We start from the raw sequence: 18199 nt of genomic DNA, 5'->3' as shown, positions 1-18199 counted from the left end.
TTCCATACTGTTATTTGCATGCTCAAGAATTCTCATTGGCTCTGATTCAAGTCAGGCACAGGGCCTAAATATGTATATTTCAATCAAAGCTCAGAGATAATTCTGATGTGGAATAATTTTTGACAATTGTAAAAATATACCTTTAATTTTTTTTTAAAGTAACTGTCTACATGGTTAAGGGTATAGAGTTTAGAATCCAATGAACATGGGTTCAGTTATATTTCTTTTTTTCTGACCCTGGTATGACCTTGAGCAAGTTCCTTAACCTTACTATGTCTCATTTACAAAATGGAAATAACATTTGCTACACAGGGTTATGGAAAGGAGTAACTTAGATAATGTGTGTAAAGTGCATGCCTGGTGTCTTATACATACTGAATGCCTGATAAAAGTGACCTTTGTGGTGGTGTTGTTAGTCATTCAACAATTATTTATTCACTATGTGTCCAACACTGTGTTAGGGACCATGGTATAAAATGCAGATCCTGCTTTTGAGACTCTTACAATTAGTTAGGGAGCTAAAACTAGCATAGCATTATATAACTAGAGAGCAATAAAATTAAATGTAAATGTTATCAAAGATCAAACAAACTATAATATTTAGGGGAAGATTTTAACCAAGCCCTAGCATGCTGGATTGTTGATTAACATTAAAAAAAAAATAGGGGGGGGGGAGAAAAAAATCTCTCAAACTGCTGTCACCAAGCTTTCAGAGGTCTAGTTTTGATGCTGCCTGCCAGATGGAAAATGATGCAGAGGGAAAAAAATCCTGTATTTACTTCTCCAAATTAAGACAGGATGGGGGAGTGTGTTTGAGGAGTGAACATATGTGAATAAATATGGTATAACCCTTAATTGGTTCCTGATGATTAAAATTTAAATGGTTTCCATTGGAAAAGGACAGATATGATATTTTTCATTTTAATCAAGTCCTACCAGTCATTTATCTTCACCTTGTTAAACCAGAAATCAAACATTGGATAAAGGTTGCAAATCTATTTTGATGTATGTTGATGCACTTTTCTCTCTTTCAGGGTCGCTATGGCAACTGCATCTTCTCAAGTTCTGATTCCAGACATCAATTTTAATGATGCCTTTGAAAACTTTGCTTTAGATTTTTCCAGAGAAAAGAAACTGCTGGAGGGGCTAGATTATTTAACAGGTGTGAAAATACTGTGCTTTCCTTTCCATTTTAGTTCTTTTCTTTTGGTAGGCTTTTACTTTAAAATAATCTGAAAAGGACAATATTATAAAGATGCCTTTATAATCTTTAAAATGATACATATATCTTTTTAGATAGAATATATTTTAATTCATGTAACAGAAAATAGAAATGATTTGTCAAATATTTCCAAGGACAGAATGGGTATACACACCATCCCTACTTAAAGGTAAAAAACAAGAAGTTGCTGGTGGTTTTCTCCTTACAAGCCTGTCAGTAATATAACGTCACCTGTTATAAGGGTAGAACTCGGGTAGTAATTAAAGAATATTAGAGAATTTCTCACATGAGTACAGGTACCACCCAAATGCTTGTAAGGAAATTTAAGAATTAGCGGAATAGGAAGAAAAATGTAAGAAATATCTGACTTGCAGAGAGAATTTTAGAAAATGAGGGCAACAACCTGTCTGTTAAAAATACTGACTGCCTTCAGGATGTTTGAATGATCATTTCATGAGGAAATATACACACATAATAGCTTCGTGTTTGTAGCTATCATTGTTACTATATTAAAATAGGTGTCATTGATGGAGCATCTCCTTTAAGCCAGACACTATATATTAATTTTACATCATGATCCTTACAAGGAATCTGTGAGGTAATTATCATCCCCATTTTGCAGATGAGGAAACTCATATTAATTTGCACAACTAATCCCTATTAATACTGCCAAAATATATAATACAACTTATTTTGAAATAAAAAGAAAATAGATTGAAGGCCATATAATAAGGAAACACATGACTACGTAGCTCTTATAGCTACGTATGTGTTAGTGCAGGCCAAGTAGACAATGGGTCTACTGGGTAATTTAGGCTTAGATCTTTGCCTAAAATCCCTATATCATTGAAGCAAAAGTGGTTAGGGGAACTTGAGGTCTCAGCACTTGACTTCAGGTTGTGTGGTACGTGCAATCTAAAGCTTCTTTTCAAGAAAACCTCCTTTCCAGATGTTGGGTTGGTTAGCAAGAGTAACAATTATAAGATGCCAGAACAGAGAGTATGTTTTCCTTACCTTCTTTTCCACCTTTCGTTACAGCCCCCAACCCACCATCTATCCGAGAGGAACTCTGTACTGCCTCCCATGACACCATTACGGTCCACTGGATCTCAGATGATGAGTTCAGCATCAGCTCCTATGAGCTTCAGTACACCATATTCACTGGCCAGGCTAACTTCATCAGTAAGTCATGGTGTAGTTGGGGCCTGTGGCCAGAGATAAGGAAATGTAAGGAAGCAGTAAGCTGCTCAAGATTGGCCGGGGCGCCACGAGGCAAGTGTTTGTAAGACATGTTAGGTTGTTTAGTATAGTGTTGTGTAGACAGTGCAAGCTCCCCCAGCACATTGCAAAGACCTTACTGATGGGTAACAAGCAAGTTGTGTATTTCCTTGCTGGGCAGTCACTGGGGCCACTCCCATTTGTTTATGTAATCCTTAGCCTTTCTTGAGTTAATCCATGTCACTCCACTCTCTGAAATCAGAACACAGCTCAGAATTCGTTCCTGAGTAGTTAAGTCACAATCATTGCTGATTCTATGTGTGTGAACATCTCTCTTCTTGATTGTTCTTCCACTTCATTATCATGGTAAAAAACATTACATTCAAAGACTACCACTTCCTTTACTGTACCCATTTGTATCAGTGAATAGTGACAAGCCTCCTGCCTCTGTCACTCTTCCCTCTATCCCTTCTCCGTTTCCTCCAAAAAATATACCAAATATAAAAATGCATCAGCGAGCCACCAAATAAAAGATGTTCTGAAAGCAGTCATTTAGCTCACATGTTATGGTTTTATCTTCTGATGAATTGGAACAAGACATAGGACCTTAACTCAAGCTGCAAGTTCCCCTCAACCTGCTGGAGAAAATGGAAGTAAAAGCAAAATTATTGGAACCAACTTGCACACTAAGGTTCCATCTGCATAGCTGCAAATTAGTATTTTCTTTTTATCTTGTGTTTGTACTTCTGTGTCTGACTTCACAGACCTGTGTGAGAGGAGTTTTTCTGATGAAACCCTCCTGAAAGGCTTCCTTTTCCCATCTTGTGACAATTTAGGGCCACATGGCGGGGTGGGGAGGTGAGAGGACATTTGGGGTCCAACTCTAAAAGAAACACTTGCCTCGTGCAGCTCCAATCTAAGCCACTTGGCCCTGGTAGCTGCGTTCCTGGGTGTTTGTTCAGGTTGTGAAGCTGCAAAATGCTAAGGCTTCCCCAACACACGTGTTTATAGTGGCCTCTCCTGCTCTGGAAAGTCTTAAAGCCAGTAACTGTGCTTTTCTTTCCTGATATGGGGAGAGCAGTGGTCTCCTGGGAGTTGAGGAAAAAGTCTAAGAAGTGACAAAGATCAAAAGGCTGTTACCTCTATTGCCAAGGATAGATAGTCCTTTGTAAAGAAAAGCTTAAAGGATAATTCTTAATAGTGATAGGATCATAGCATTTTAGAGTTGGAAGGGACCTAAGAAGTCATCTAGTCAAATCTTCCCTTCTACCAGATACCTTGTAGGTGGTTGTTCTGTCTCTGCTCAAACATTTCCAGTAATGGATAGCCAAATTCTAGCAAAATAGCCCATTCAGTTGTGCAGCTATAAATAATTGTCAGTGCTTCTTTATAAAAGCCCCAAGACTTCCTCCTAGTGAATAATAATAATTTACATATGTATGTGTTTCCATTTACAGATACTCCCATATATTTTATCTCATTTGGTCCTCGTGACTTCTTCCTTAGCCTTATGAAATAGATGATATTAATTATTTTATAATGATAAAATTATAGACATAGAAATCGAGGCTCAAGTTGAATGAGTTGTCCAAGGTCACAGAGCTACAAACTGAGGGAATCATGATTTGAACCCAAGCTTTTCAAACTTCAAGCTTAATGCCCCTTGAATTAAACTAGCTACCAATTAGTTCTAGTCCATGGAGGATAGCTGAATTATTACTTTTGTGTATTAGCTGATATCCCCTTACCCTATACCTTTTTTCCATTAGCCACATTGACTATTGTGTTGACTGAACATATAGTAAGCTGAAATCCCTAGGCACTTCAAGTCGCATTCCTATACATTTGAGTGTTTACACTGAAATACAACACCTTGAATTTATTCCGAGGGACATTTTTATCTGATTAGTTCTGACTCCTTACCCAGCCAACCAAATTTTTTGGGGGGAGTTCCTGCCTCCCGATATATTTACCTTCCTTCCCAGCCTGCCTTCTATGTCTTCCTCCTTTGATCATTGATAGAAAAGTGGAATAAGACAGGGACAAAGGCAGAACCCTGAAGCAAAATTTTGGATGGCAATGGGCAGATAAGTTAAAACTATTTTACTCAGAATAAATATTCATGAAGATTCCAGTCCTACATGCTAGTCTGGCCTGCCATTGTTGACTGAACTCTGTGAGAGCTACTTTCCCTTAAGGTTTTCCTACATTTTCTCTTTTAAAAACCACTGTATTGAGGTGTGATTGACATATAAAAAGTTGTCCATCAACAGATGAATGGATAAAGAAAATGTGGTATATACATAAAATAGAATATTATTAAGCCTTTAAAAAGAAGGAAATCCTGCCACATGCAATACCATGGATGAACCTGGAGGGCATTGTGCTAAGTGAAATAAGCCAGACACAGAAGGACAAATACTACATGATACCACTTATATGAAGAATCTTAAAATAGTAAAACTCCACATTTTCTTTAACCAGAAGTTTCTTCCTTGTTGGTTAGAATTTTGTCTGGGGAAATAGTTCTCTTTATTTTTTTCAGCTTTTCTCCTTTATTTTGAACTTTCTTCCCACTTTATGTAAGATTTGAAATGGTCATAGGCCAATAGTGTTTCAGATGCTGCTGTTGGCTGAATGAAAATTCCAACAGATGTTTGGATAATGGTCTTCCCCATTACTGTGTTTCTTTCCTCTGTTTCAATTTTGCATTTTGTATTATAAAAGCAACTGGCTATAACTTCTGGCTGCCAGGTGATCTGTAACATACTGTCACAAAGATTAACTTCTGTTTTCCCTCAGTCTTGTTCTCATGCAAATGCTCTCTATGCCCATTTACACTCAGGTTCATGGATTTCCATATTGTGGTCTTTTCCTGTTGAGCAAGGTGTATACTTCCATTACCATAAATAAGTGATAAATTCCATCTCACTAAGTCTCAGTGATACCCAGAAGATCATATATTTACCTTTTTAAAATTTAGAAATGATTTCAAAATTACTGAAAAGTGTGCAAGACTAGCGCAAAGAACACCCATATACTCTTCACCCAGATTCACCTATTGTTAATATTCTGTCCCATTTCCTTTATCATTTGCTAACATTCTCTATTATGTTTTTTTCTGAACCATTTAAGAGTAAATTACATACATCATGGCTTTTCACTCCTAAATTCTCCAGTATATGTTTCCTAAGAATAAAGAAATTCTCTTATGTATCCACAGTATAGTTATTAACTTTAACAGATATGACATTGATGCAGTGCTTTTAACTAATCCACCATTCATATTCCCATCTTCACCATTGACCCAATAATATATTTTATGACATATAGAACCTGATATTGTCCTATATAGTCTAGAATCAGGTACTGAACTTAGTTGTCATATTTGTAGCATCCTTTAATTTGGAGCATTTCTTCAGCCTTTCTTTGTCTTTAATGACATTGTTATTATTTTCTTAATATAAATTTATTTATTTTAATTGGAGGTTAATTACTTTACAATATTATATTGGTTTTGCCATACATCAACATGAAGCCACCACGGGTGTACACGTGTTCCCCATCCTGAACCCCCCTCCCACCTCCCTCCCTGTACCATCCCTCTGGGTCATCCCAGTGCACCAGCCCCAAACATCCAGTATCATGCATCGAACCTGGACTGGTGATTCGTTTCATATATGATATTATACATGTTTCAATTCCATTCTCCCGAATCATCCCACCCTTTCCCTCTCCCACAGAGTCCTAAAGTGCCCTTTTGTTTGTTTATTTTGCTGTTCCTTGAGTTTGTCTGATGTTTCCTCTTGATTATATTCAGATATGCCTTTTTGGCTTCCATCACATAAGTGATGTGTTCTCCTTAGGATATCACATCAGGAGACAATGTGTACATACCCTTCACTGGTGATGCTGATTTTGATCACCTGATCAAAGGTGTTATCTGATTTCTTCTCTGCATAGTTACTAGTTTTCCTTTTGCAACTAATAATCTGTGCAGTGATACTTAAGGCCATAACAATATCCTGCTTCCTCATCAAATCCATCCTACTTCCATCCCTCTTTTAGCATCAATCAAGAATTCTCACCTGATCCAAACTTTACTCTGATGATGGCAAAATAATGATTATTCCAAGTGAGCATCTCATCCCACATTTACAAGGTGCCACTCTGCATTCTACTGTAAGCAAAAGTCTCATCCTTCATTTTTTTTAAATATTTTTACTTCTCAGTATGGACTCATGAATTCTATTTTTTCATTTGTTCATAATTCTTTACTGCCCTTACTTATTTTGGTGCTCAGATCGCCCAAATTTAGCCAGTTGGAGCTTTTTAAGCTGACTCCTGAGTCCTTATATGCTCCCATCATTTTCTCAAGCACTTCATTACTTTGCAACATAACAAAAGGTTATTGGCTCATTTTAGACCATACCCTGCTCCAGCCTTAAAATCAGCCATTTTTCCAAGGAACCCTGGTCACTTTTCATGGCAGGATGTTGTTAGAGACCAAGACCTGGGTACTAGAAAAATATACCCACAATACACCCATGCACATATACATATTCACACATAATATATGCACCCACATACTTAACATATGTGCACACATGTATGCACATACACACGCACATTTTAGAAATAACGAGTTCATACCAATATCTCCAGCCCATCCCCACAGTTCTCTCTTGCCACACCCCCATTTCATACTTGGATGTTCCTGCTTCCACAGTGAGAACCCTGGCTCCCAACAGCATCAACACATATGCTCATTTGCTCAGTCCCATAGTATATCTGAAATAGTTTCAGAATGGCGTTGCCCATACCACTACAAAAACAAATACTGGAGCCTCTATTGACAGTTCTCTTCTTGCCCTTTTCTGTGATTGTTGACATTTGAAATGCAGGTGGCTTCATTTGGTTTGTTTGCTTTCAGTTTTAGACCCCACTCTTACCATTCATAGTGGTGTCATTTAAATGTTTTAAATTTCTAAAACATTATTTCTGAAAGGGAAAGGTATGAAACAAAAAGGTATACTCAGGGAAGTGTCATTCTCTCTTCTATTCTTTTAATCCTCTTCCCCTACCCTCATCCCTTGTATGTAACCAGCTTCATTATTTTCTGGTTTTTCTTTCCTGTTGTGATTATTGCTTTGTAAATCTAAGCAAATAATGTAGGTTTTCTAATTTGTCTTTCTTTCTTGCATGAAAAAGGTAGCATACTACTTATACTCTTTTGTAATTTTCTTTTTAAAATTAGTGGTATATCTTGGAAATCATTCCATTATCAGTTCATAGAAATCTCCCACCTTCTTTTTTTCATAGGTGCATAATACTTCAATGTGAAGATTGTTTTCTCTTTTGATTTTTTGTTTTGTATTGTTAGAAGTATAACTGAAAGATCATATGTTTCCCTCCTACTGTTAAAATTTAATATGTAGTTTATGACTCATACTGTGCATTGATACGTTGGCAGTCAAGCCCTCCAACATTTTTTTTCTGGCCCCCATCCTTATTGTCATTTCATGAGAATCAATGAACATTGCCACCAATTATTTTCTTTCTATAGCATATCTGTTTGTACCCCATTATGCTTCTTTTTCTAGTTTTAATTTAGACTTCTACTTCCCCCCAAATTAATTACAAAACCTTCCTGATCATATCTTTCTCAAATTGATTATTATTATTTCATTTTTAATCTTTACTAAAGCTGCATAGAAATAACTAAATCCACCAGTCATTTTCCCTGCCCTTTCTTTTCCATCCTCTGGTAGAATTATGGTTTTAAAGTGTTAAAGTGAAAAGCAGATAACCGAAGAGATAAGTGTAAATTCACAGACTGGAATGTCGATCCCTCTTTTATCAAAATTTAGCTAAATATATGTTTTTAATTATGTATATTTTTCTCTGTTTAAGTCAATGTTTATGGTCTAAAGAGTTTCAAAAGCAGAAACCTAGATCTCTGTTCCCTTTCCCTACTTGGGAGGGAAGAAGGTTCCAGACAACAAATGTGTTCCTGGACTGCCCAACCTCAAATGAGTATTGGAATCAGAAACAGGGAGGGGTAAAATAAGTAGTGTCAAGTAAGGAGATGCTATTTTACTTTGACTATCATGTTATCTCCTTGGCTTCCCTTTGACACCTTGGAGCCCACCAAGATTAGAAGCAAGGGTGAGGATGGTGTGGGAGAGCTGAATCATAAGCCTTGAAAGCTTTGTTACCTTGCAATGACAAAGGAACATTGTTTGCTCCATGAATTGTGGAGCAATGCAGTGGAGAGAACACTGGACTAGGTTAAAGAGACCAGGGTTCTGCTCTCAGTGCCACTCTCAGCTCTCTGTGGCCTTGGGCAAGTCACTTTCCTTCTCTCTTAGTTTCCTATTTGTAAAATGAGGGAAATACGGTGTCTAGTTGGCCTTTTGGCTCTGAGATTCCTGGTTATTCTGTTCTGCTCTACCCATCCGAGGGTCAGACCCAGATCTCAGAGGACTGAACCTTTGGGGTAAAGATCTAGAGATGCTATGAAAGACGTGATTTTGTGTAGAAGTTTCCCCTGTATTCTTTGGCAGAAAATTGAAGTAACTTTTCACTAGTGGTTACATTCAATTACCAGAGGCAAGGAGCCTGGCATAAGCTTAGCTCCATGGAAGAAAAGAAGCAGAGAGGATTCATCTCCCTATGTCTTCCATGACTCAAAACAAAATGAAATTTGCTTTGGGGGCTTGTGATGAATACTCAGTGTGTTTCTCATCCTGCCTTTTTTACATTAACATCCTTGCTTTCCCTACATTACAGGCCTGTATAATTCTGTGGATAGCTGGATGATCGTGCCCAACATCAAACAGAACCATTACACAGTCCACGGGCTGCAGAGTGGAACACGCTACATCTTCATTGTTAAAGCCATAAACCAAGCAGGCAGCCGGAACAGTGAACCTACCCGACTCAAAACAAACAGTACGTTGTGGTGATCGCAAAAGGAGAGAGCAGCTTTGCCCTCCTAAGCAGCGAGTACTCTTAGCCTGACACTGGCACCTCCTACAGCAGTGTAAGAGGGCAGAGGCACCAAGTAGAGAAGCTTTGTCATTGGAGTCTGTGCTTTGGGCCAGGGGGATTGTTTGTGCCCCTGGGAGGTATGTGGACACAGAGATATACAGAAAGCAGCTGGTGGCTTGGGAGGATGTTAGTAAAGAGATTTTTTTGTTTATTTGTTTTTGACTGTGCTGGGTTTTCATTGTTGCATGTGGGCTTTCTCTAGTTGTGGCAAGCTGGGGCTGCTCTCTAGTTGCCATGCACGGGCTTCTCTTCATAGTGGCTTCACTAGTTGCAACATGCAGGCTCAGTAAGTAGTTGTGGCTTGCGGGTTAGTTGCCCCATGGTATGTGGAATCTTCCCAGACCAGAGATCAAACCCATGTCCCTTGCCTTGGCAGGCAGATTCTTATTCACTGGCCCATCAGGAAAGTCCAGTGAATTTTTCTCTGCATTCTGCCTTCATACTTGGGGTGCAACTGAGTAAAAGAGTACTGTTTGTAATAATCTGGTAAAATTCTCCTTCAGAGAAGCCAAACCTGTTAGGAATGCTTTTTGACAGAAAAATCCATCTAATTTAGCTTGACAAATATTATTTGTGAGCAGCTGAAACAAATAGTATTTTTTTCTCTCTTTCATATAGCAAGAAGCTCAAAGGTAGGCAGTTCAGGGCTGGTGCATGTCATAAAAGACCAAGGCTCCTCCTCCCTTTGTGTGTTGGCTTATTGCTACATGTTCCCGACCTGCCCACTGCAACCTCCAGATGACAGATTTCTTTTCAAGATAGAAAGAAGGGGGGAAACACTGGTACATTCAATGACTATCCCTTTTACCAAGAATGTAGACATTTTCTCAGAAGTTTCCCCAACCCCATCTGACTTTTGCTTCCATCTTCTTAGTCACCCCTAGCAGCAAGGGAGGATAGGAGCTTGAGTATTTAGTTTTTCTTGCCTCTATAGTAAAAGCAGGTAAGAGAAAGAAAAGTAGTGGGTGGGTGTTACATTGACCAACAGTGTCTGTCAGACATGTTTTGTATTATACAGCTCTTGCCATACCCAGCTGTTGGCTCCTAGTAACTAACTGCTTTGTCATATGACTTTAAGGAATTCTTTGTTGGGAATGATCCTACACAACAGATATTTTCTCTAATTATTGATTATGCAACAATCACTCTTAACAAAGTGACATATTAGATGTTATAAAGATGCTTACTCTTTGGAAGAAAAGTTATGAACAACCTAGATAGCATATTCAAAAGCAGAGACATTACTTTGCCAACAAAGATCTGTCTAGTCAAGGCTATGGTTTTTCCTGTGGTCATGTATGGATGTGAGAGTTGGACTGTGAAGAAAGCTGAGCGCCAAAGAATTAATTGATGCTTTTGAAGTGTGGTGTTGGAGAAGACTCTTGAGAGTCCCTTGGACTGCAAGGAGATCCAACCAGTCCATTCTGAAGGAGATCAACCCTGGGATTTCTCTGGAAGGAATGGTGCTAAAGCTGAAACTCCAGTACTTTGGCCACCTCATGGGAAGAGTTGACTCATTGGAAAAGACTCTGATGCTGGGAGGGATTGGGGGCAGGAGGAGAAGGAGACGATAGAGGATGAGATGGCTGGATGGCATCACGGACTCGATGGACATGAGTCTGAGTGAACTCTGGGAGTTGGTGATGGACAGGGAGCCCTGGCGTGCTGCGATTCATGAGGTCGCAAAGAGTCGGACACGACTGAGCGACTGAACTGAACTGAACTGAATTAGAGGGTAAAACAATTTGTCCTGTAGTTGAGTTATTCTCAGGTTTTTTGTTCTGCCACCAAGCAGCAATTATCTCATCTATCCCCTCACTTTGCCTTACCTGAAATACTCCTTCCCCTAAAATCTGCTCAAATCCCAAACCATCCACTGAAATAAAGCAAAGCACAAAAGTTATTTGAGAATAAGAGACCTTGAGAGCCCCTTTTAACTTGATAGTCTATGAAGGGGGGACAGCTTATTTTTATTTTGTTGAAAACAGTGGCTTCTGTCCTGCTTCTTTCATATAATCCAAGCACCAGTCAGCTTTCACTGACTCAAGAATGATCATTATGTCGAGGTTCCTCTGATAGTGGTAGTCCTGCAGAACCAGGAGAGAATTCTTACATACTTTCTCATGCATTTTCTTTTTTTTTTTTTCCTACTTTATTTTTCAGGCCAACCCTTTAAACTGGATCCCAAAATGACTCACAAGAAGTTGAAGATTTCCAATGATGGATTGCAGATGGAGAAGGAAGAAAGCTCTCTGAAGAAGAGCCATACCCCAGAGAGGTTTAGTGGCACTGGGTGCTATGGGGCAGCAGGAAATATATTCATTGACAGCGGTTGCCACTACTGGGAGGTGGTCATGGGGTCCTCCACATGGTGAGTGGATCCAACTTTTCTTTCCCCCTGTTGTTAGGTTCCTGGGAGATTCAGTTTGACAGTATAAATATAATACCAGTAAGTCAAGGTTAAGAGGCAAGCGATGGAAACCACTCTTAGAAAAATGTTCCAGTTTCTTAAAAATCAAATCATGTATGCCATTCTCCCAAATCATCCCACTAATTGCCAGTCCAGGTTTGATGCATGATACAGGATGCTTGGGGCTGGTGCACTGGGATGACCCAGAGGGGTGGGATGGGGAGGGAGGTGGGAGGGGGGTTCAGGATTAGGAACTCATGTACACCTGTAGCAGATTCATGTTGATGTATGGCAAGACCAATACAATATCTTAAAGTAAAAAAAAATAATAATAAAAAATAAAATCATACTGTTAAAAATTTTAAAAAAATCAAATCATGGAAAATATACTGAGCTAGGAGTTGAAAATTATAGCACTCTAATTGCTAACTTGTTTTAAAGCTCTAGTGCTATCATTGTTATGGATCTAAATGTAAACTATTTAAGGAAGAAACATGTATTCTATTGCTTAGATGTCCTGTATGATGTCTGTGCTGTGTTGTGCTTAGTTGCTCAGTCATGTCCAACTCTTTGTGACCCCATGCACTGTAGCCTGCCAGGCTATTCTGTCCATGGGCTTCTCCAGGCAAGAATACTGGAATAGGTTCCCATTTCCTCCTCCAGGGGATCTTCCCAACCCAGGGATCGAACCCAGGTCTTCTGCATTGCAGGCAGATTCTTTACCATCTGAGCCACAGGGAAGCCCAATAGTGTCTAACATAACTCAGATCATGAATAGATGTGATCTCCTTTCCATTGTCTCACAGGTATGCAGTTGGCATTGCCTACAAATCAGCTCCCAAGAATGAATGGATTGGCAAGAACGCCTCCTCGTGGGTCTTCTCACGATGCAATAGTAACTTCGTAGTGAGACATAACAACAAGGAAATGCTGGTGGACGTGCCTCCACAGTTGAAGCGCCTGGGTGTCCTTCTGGATTATGACAACAACATGCTGTCTTTCTATGACCCAGCTAACTCTCTCCATCTTCATACTTTTGATGTGACCTTCATTCTTCCCGTTTGTCCAACATTCACAATCTGGAACAAATCCCTAATGATCCTGTCTGGCTTGCCTGCCCCAGATTTTATTGATTACCCTGAGCGGCAGGAATGCAACTGCAGGCCTCAAGAATCCCCTTACGTTTCTGGGATGAAAGCTTGCCATTAAGTTTCAAGAGAGCATGTAATAATTCACTGGCTCTCTAGTTCAGCAGTGCTTCCCTTCCTAAACCTCAGTTAGTGTCCAATATACACGATACAAAAATGAAGTTCATTTGAAGTATCCAAAAGAACTAGATATAACAGATTTAATTTTTGTGCATTAAAGCTTGTATTTGAATTAATGTATTGAGTTTCTCAGAACAAATTATGCGTAGCCTGGGTTCAAGCCATTGGAGAACAAATTTGGAGAATTCTTCTCTTGTCATTGAAGAATTCAAAATTCCCAGTGATTTAGAAGTATAAATGATATTGGAAGGAATTCTAGGTAAATAATGTATAAAGATGCTCTGAACAAGGGGCTAGCCAGCCAGAAAGCAGGGATGTGTCAGCCTTTCTAGTACTGGCTGATTTGGCCAAGTAGAATTTTGAAATGTCAAATGATCCCATATTATATGTAGCTTTTTATAAAAACCTACAATCAAGGATTTATTATAAAGAAAACATGTATGTGTATATATAATATATATATAAAATGAATAAATAATATATATTATGTATTCATTTTATAATTATATATACATTATGAACTTTTTAATTTACTCATTTGAGTGAGAAATATACTGGAAGGGAAAATAAATTATACCACCCATTTTTGTCCCCTAAAGGGAACATCAGAATCATTTCTCCCCTCCCTCCATTCATCCCTTCATCCCTCCCTCTGCTCACACACATGCACATGCAATAGTGACATAGATGGTGGGAAGAGCTCTAGATTGGATTAGGAGACATAGGGAGACAAGACTGCACAAGAGATGCTCTTGCTGGATAGAAAATTGATCCAGGTAGTTGTGTTATGTGTAGCACACTTTCATTGGTGCTACCTAATGGAGAAGGTTTGTCTGAACTGTCAAAAATTCTGTCACAGAATATTTCAAAGACAGTTTTACCAGTCTCAAGTAGCATACAGTTGCTAGAATTAGGCTTAAAGAAACAAGAGTTGCATAATGGAGGTTCTTTAGGAACCTGCTTTCTTTACTTAATCAGTAAGAATGGAGTGTTGTAGATGCAACAACTATTTCCATATAAATGGACTTATATTTTCAGATAAAATACTTCCGAAGTACTTAAGAATGCCTGAGCATAGTCTGTTTTCTTAAACAGGTAGAATAATCATTCTTCTCCTGATCTTGTTTACACTATTCATTTGCTTAGCCAACCCTTCGTGGCCAATGCAGATGTAAACTTCAACCCAGTCCTTATTGCAATCATTGAAGGGAATTAAGCTTTATGGTTGACGCTTTTGTCAGTTCCTCTTCTGTAATTGGGAGTGTCAGCACCAGAGCTTTCTCCTTTCAGGAGCTAAGTCGGCTTCAAAGAGTCTACTTCTTGGGAGTTGTGAAAATATTACTGTCATACAACATGGTAGTTGTAACAAGCCCCCAGATTGGAACCTTGAAACAATGCCAAAACTTCTCCCCCTCTTCCTTTCCACCACCTTGGTGGGCGTTCATTCCTTCATTCATTCAACAAGTTACTAGATGCCAGGTACCACGCTAGAGCTGACATATTGATAATCCACAGTTCCTGCTGTCAAATGACTTAGTATTCTGCAGGAGAGACAAAATATCTATAAAAATCCCTTTATCTATACAAAACTAAATAACGGTTTTGTATTGTTTGTACACCTAACACGGAAAGCAAGGCTGATTCAGATACAGATGGCAGGCTCAAACTTACCTATCTAGTGGCAACGTCAGTATTTGGGGTTTTAAAAACCCTACATACTTACTGCTAATCAGGAAACAAGCAACCTCAGTAAGATTCAGCACTGCTGGGAAATAGTTTGCTGAGTGGGAAAGTTCATCATAACCTTTGAATTAAAATAATCTATTTCCTCTGCCATTTACTAGCTGTGTGACCCAGGGCAAGTACTTCACTTCTTTGAGCCGCTGTTTCCTCTTCTGTGCAATAATACCTACCTCACAAGGCTGTTTGCAAAGATGAAAAAAGATAGCACATGTAAACTGCTTAGCACAGCACCTGGCATTTAGTTAAGTATGGCATTAGTATGGCATACTTAACTATGAAGCATGGCATTTTGCTAAGTATGCAACAAATATTACTCTCCTTTGCTCAGCCTCAGCCCAAATAGTGTAGCAGTGCTTTAAAATGGATGTCTTTCATTTCTAAGTTAACTCTGGGTCTCTCTCTCCTCTAGGGCCTATGCCCAAATTCTTAAACAAAACAGATGATTTCAACCCCTTCATAAAACATATCACTGACATTCAATAGAAAGTCCCAGTTACTTACAGTTTGGCTTTTCAAGTCCCTATTTGCTTTCACAGCTTCATCTTTTGCCACCTTCCCCCTCACATTGATTGTTCTAGCCAAGCTTAACTATTTACACAAGTTGTTCCCTGGTCCTGGAATAGAGACATTAGTAACTATTTTGATGTCCAGAGTAAACAGCAGGAATTGTTCTTAAATTAAGGGAATAGTGTGAAAATGCTATCAATGCAGAACACTCCACCTCCTTTCCAGTTCCAATTTTCTTTCAGTTAACCTCGGGTCTCCGATGCCATTCATTTTTTGTGCCTTTATATTGTAGTGCCCCGGGACAAAGCTTCATTGTCTCCACTCTACTTTTGACTCTAGCCTGGACTACCTTTCCCTACTTCTGCCCCACAATAGATTTAATTCCTGAACCCCTAGATTGGGTTATGTTCTCCTCTTGGGAGCTCCCATGGCACCTTGACCATGCCCCCTTCTCAGCAATAATCACATTGTATAACAGTGTTTTTCATAGTGTGATCCTCAGACCACTTGTTAGAATTATTTTTGGTGTTTGTTAAAAGTTTATTTTTATTATTATTATCATTTTTTTTTTTTACTGAGCATTTTCTTTTTAAAGTAGACCTCCAACCTAGATCTACTTAATTAAAATGTCTGGGCACATAAGTGGAATTTAGCATTTTTAACAAGCTCTCCCAGGTAATTCTGATGCATACCAAGGTTTGACATTTAAGAATCATCCTCCCTCCTAGACTGTGAATACCTTGAGGGCAGGGGTTGTGTCTTTTTTGTTGTGGTGGTATTCTTAACACCTGACATAGTGTCTGGAACAGAGTAGTTGCCTGGCTAATGTTAATTGCGTGAATGTATGAATGAATGAATGAATAATCAAAGTTTCCCTGTTGTAGTCTGATATCCATATTGGTGTTGTTTTCTGGGCAGAAAAGCTTGGCTACTCCATTTGAGCTGTACTGATATTATTTTGCAGATGTCCCAGAACTCATACATATAAATGAGTATTGTCTTCCTCAAAAGCTCTTGGGGAATTGTTTGGAATTGTTTGGAGCATGTGGCACAATTGTTTTCAATAATTTTTTCAGTCTCCTCAAACTCTGTTCTTTGAATGTGGGTTTATGTTTTGGTTATTGCCAAAAATCACTCAGAGCTAAGCCTACTGAATAAAGTAGGAAATTAAACTGGGTTTGGGGGTAAGCAATGAAGATTCTGAGCCAAATAATGAAAAGTACGTTCCCCCTGCAAAAAATGGTGGGGATGTGGTGAATCCCAGATATTTCAGTAAACTTAAGGACTTTCATAGAATTCTGGCAATTCCAGGTACCTTAGAGAAGTCATTGACTACCTCTAGCTAAACCCAGTTGGACAAAGGAAGTAAGACCTTTATTTAACATCTTCAAGGAAGGTGACTGCATAAGTTTTCATTGTTGCTCTCCTCAGTCTGTTCTCCTACAATCCTTTCTCCTAGCAAATTATTCTTTTGTCTGCAATTTATGCTTATTTTTACTTTTTATATTGTCTTATTGAAAAAAGCACAAAAATAACAATAAAGTTAAACATGTTTTGAGATATGAAAGAAATTTTAATGCCACATTGGAGTTCTGGCTACTTGTATGTAAGAGTAACTGCATCTGTATGTGTTTTTATCATGTGATTCCATTGTGTAAACTCTGGATGCAGTGACTTTCAAATTGCAGCAAAATCACATCCATGTTCTTCTCAGCTAAAATACACTAGGTGAATTTTCTAAGCTTCCATGGTTTACATATTTATATATGACTACCTGGATGGAGCAATCCACGAATGGACTTTTTGCTAAGCGTAAATATTTGATACCATTTCTTCTATAGAATGGAGAATGTGAGGCTGACAGATGAGAACCTCTCCCACACTTATTTCAATTCCTGAAGCCAACTGCAGCCTCATAGCCATTGCGCTGTACTTGGCTGTGTATTTCAGGTTGGCCAGGTTGACTGCCATCAGGTCAGGTGAAACTGCCTTCTACAGTCTGATCTGCCAGCTTCAGACATATGCTATGTCGTTGTTGGCTAGAATATTTATTGGACTATTGTTGGACTATTTTTTATCAAATATTTTATCCCAGGCTTGTTTGCCCTGGGAGCTCTGGACCAATAGTGTCTCTCCTAGTGACAAAAACCTGAGCATCTGCGGATTACACAGCCTCATCCCTCTAAAATATCCCAGCCCATCCAAAAATGCTATATTATGAATTAAATAAATATATATGTATTCATGAGTTCTTGATTGTCTCTCACTGAAGTTTGAATTGGGGGAAGATTAACAGGAAGAAGGTGCAGAGTTACTGGAAATGCCAGGGGAAATTGATTACCATACTAATAGGTAAAGATTCAGGCAGGGAGGATCTGGAACATCTGGATATCGAGATCCAATCATGAAGACTTTGGTTTCAGGAGCGGGATACAGTCAGAAAGACTAAAGAGATGAAGGTATAAGGCCCAAGAAAACATGGCACGTTCATGTTTCAGTGGTTGGGCCAGAAGGTGGGAATTAGGGAACAAAGAAAACCCCAGTGCTGGAAAGTGAAAGTCACTCAGTAGTGTCCAACTCTTTGTGACCCCATGGACTGTATCCATGGAATTTTCCAGGCCAGATACTGGAATGGGTAGCCTTTCCCTTCTCCAGGATTGGAACCTAGTGGTTAAAGTCAGGATAGGGCCAGATGTGAGTCAACACCTGGCCTGTAGGAGGAGCCTGGGAAAGTTAGATCTCCCAGAGCTGGGGTAGCATGTGTGGGTTGCTTCCATC

The 18199-nt window shown here is 38.9% G+C and overlaps 1 protein-coding gene across 6 annotated transcripts in view; it reads left to right on the top strand.

The window, feature by feature from the left end:
• MID2 (midline 2) overlaps positions 1 to 17669 on the top strand; it is a 101265-nt gene extending 83596 nt beyond the window's left edge. For 4 of the 6 annotated variants that reach the window (XM_004022435.6, XM_042242465.2, XM_060407741.1 and 1 more), the window contains 5 exons: positions 1035 to 1162; positions 2261 to 2494; positions 9233 to 9394; positions 11657 to 11864; positions 12710 to 17669. In XM_004022435.6, coding sequence (XP_004022484.1) covers positions 1035 to 1162; positions 2261 to 2494; positions 9233 to 9394; positions 11657 to 11864; positions 12710 to 13112 — 1135 coding nt within the window. In that variant the 3' untranslated portion in view covers positions 13113 to 17669. Of the gene's footprint in view, positions 1 to 1034; positions 1163 to 2260; positions 2495 to 9232; positions 9395 to 11656 lie in introns of all 6 variants that reach the window. The other 2 variants (XM_012107586.5, XM_060407742.1) reach the window with 2 other exon arrangements.
• The last annotated feature ends 530 nt before the right edge of the window (positions 17670 to 18199 follow it).

The sequence above is a fragment of the Ovis aries genome, chromosome X, assembly GCF_016772045.2.
Source record: "Ovis aries strain OAR_USU_Benz2616 breed Rambouillet chromosome X, ARS-UI_Ramb_v3.0, whole genome shotgun sequence".
NCBI lineage: Eukaryota > Metazoa > Chordata > Mammalia > Artiodactyla > Bovidae > Ovis > Ovis aries.
Note: the sequence above shows the minus strand (reverse complement) of the source record. Positions and strands in the feature narration are given on the sequence as shown.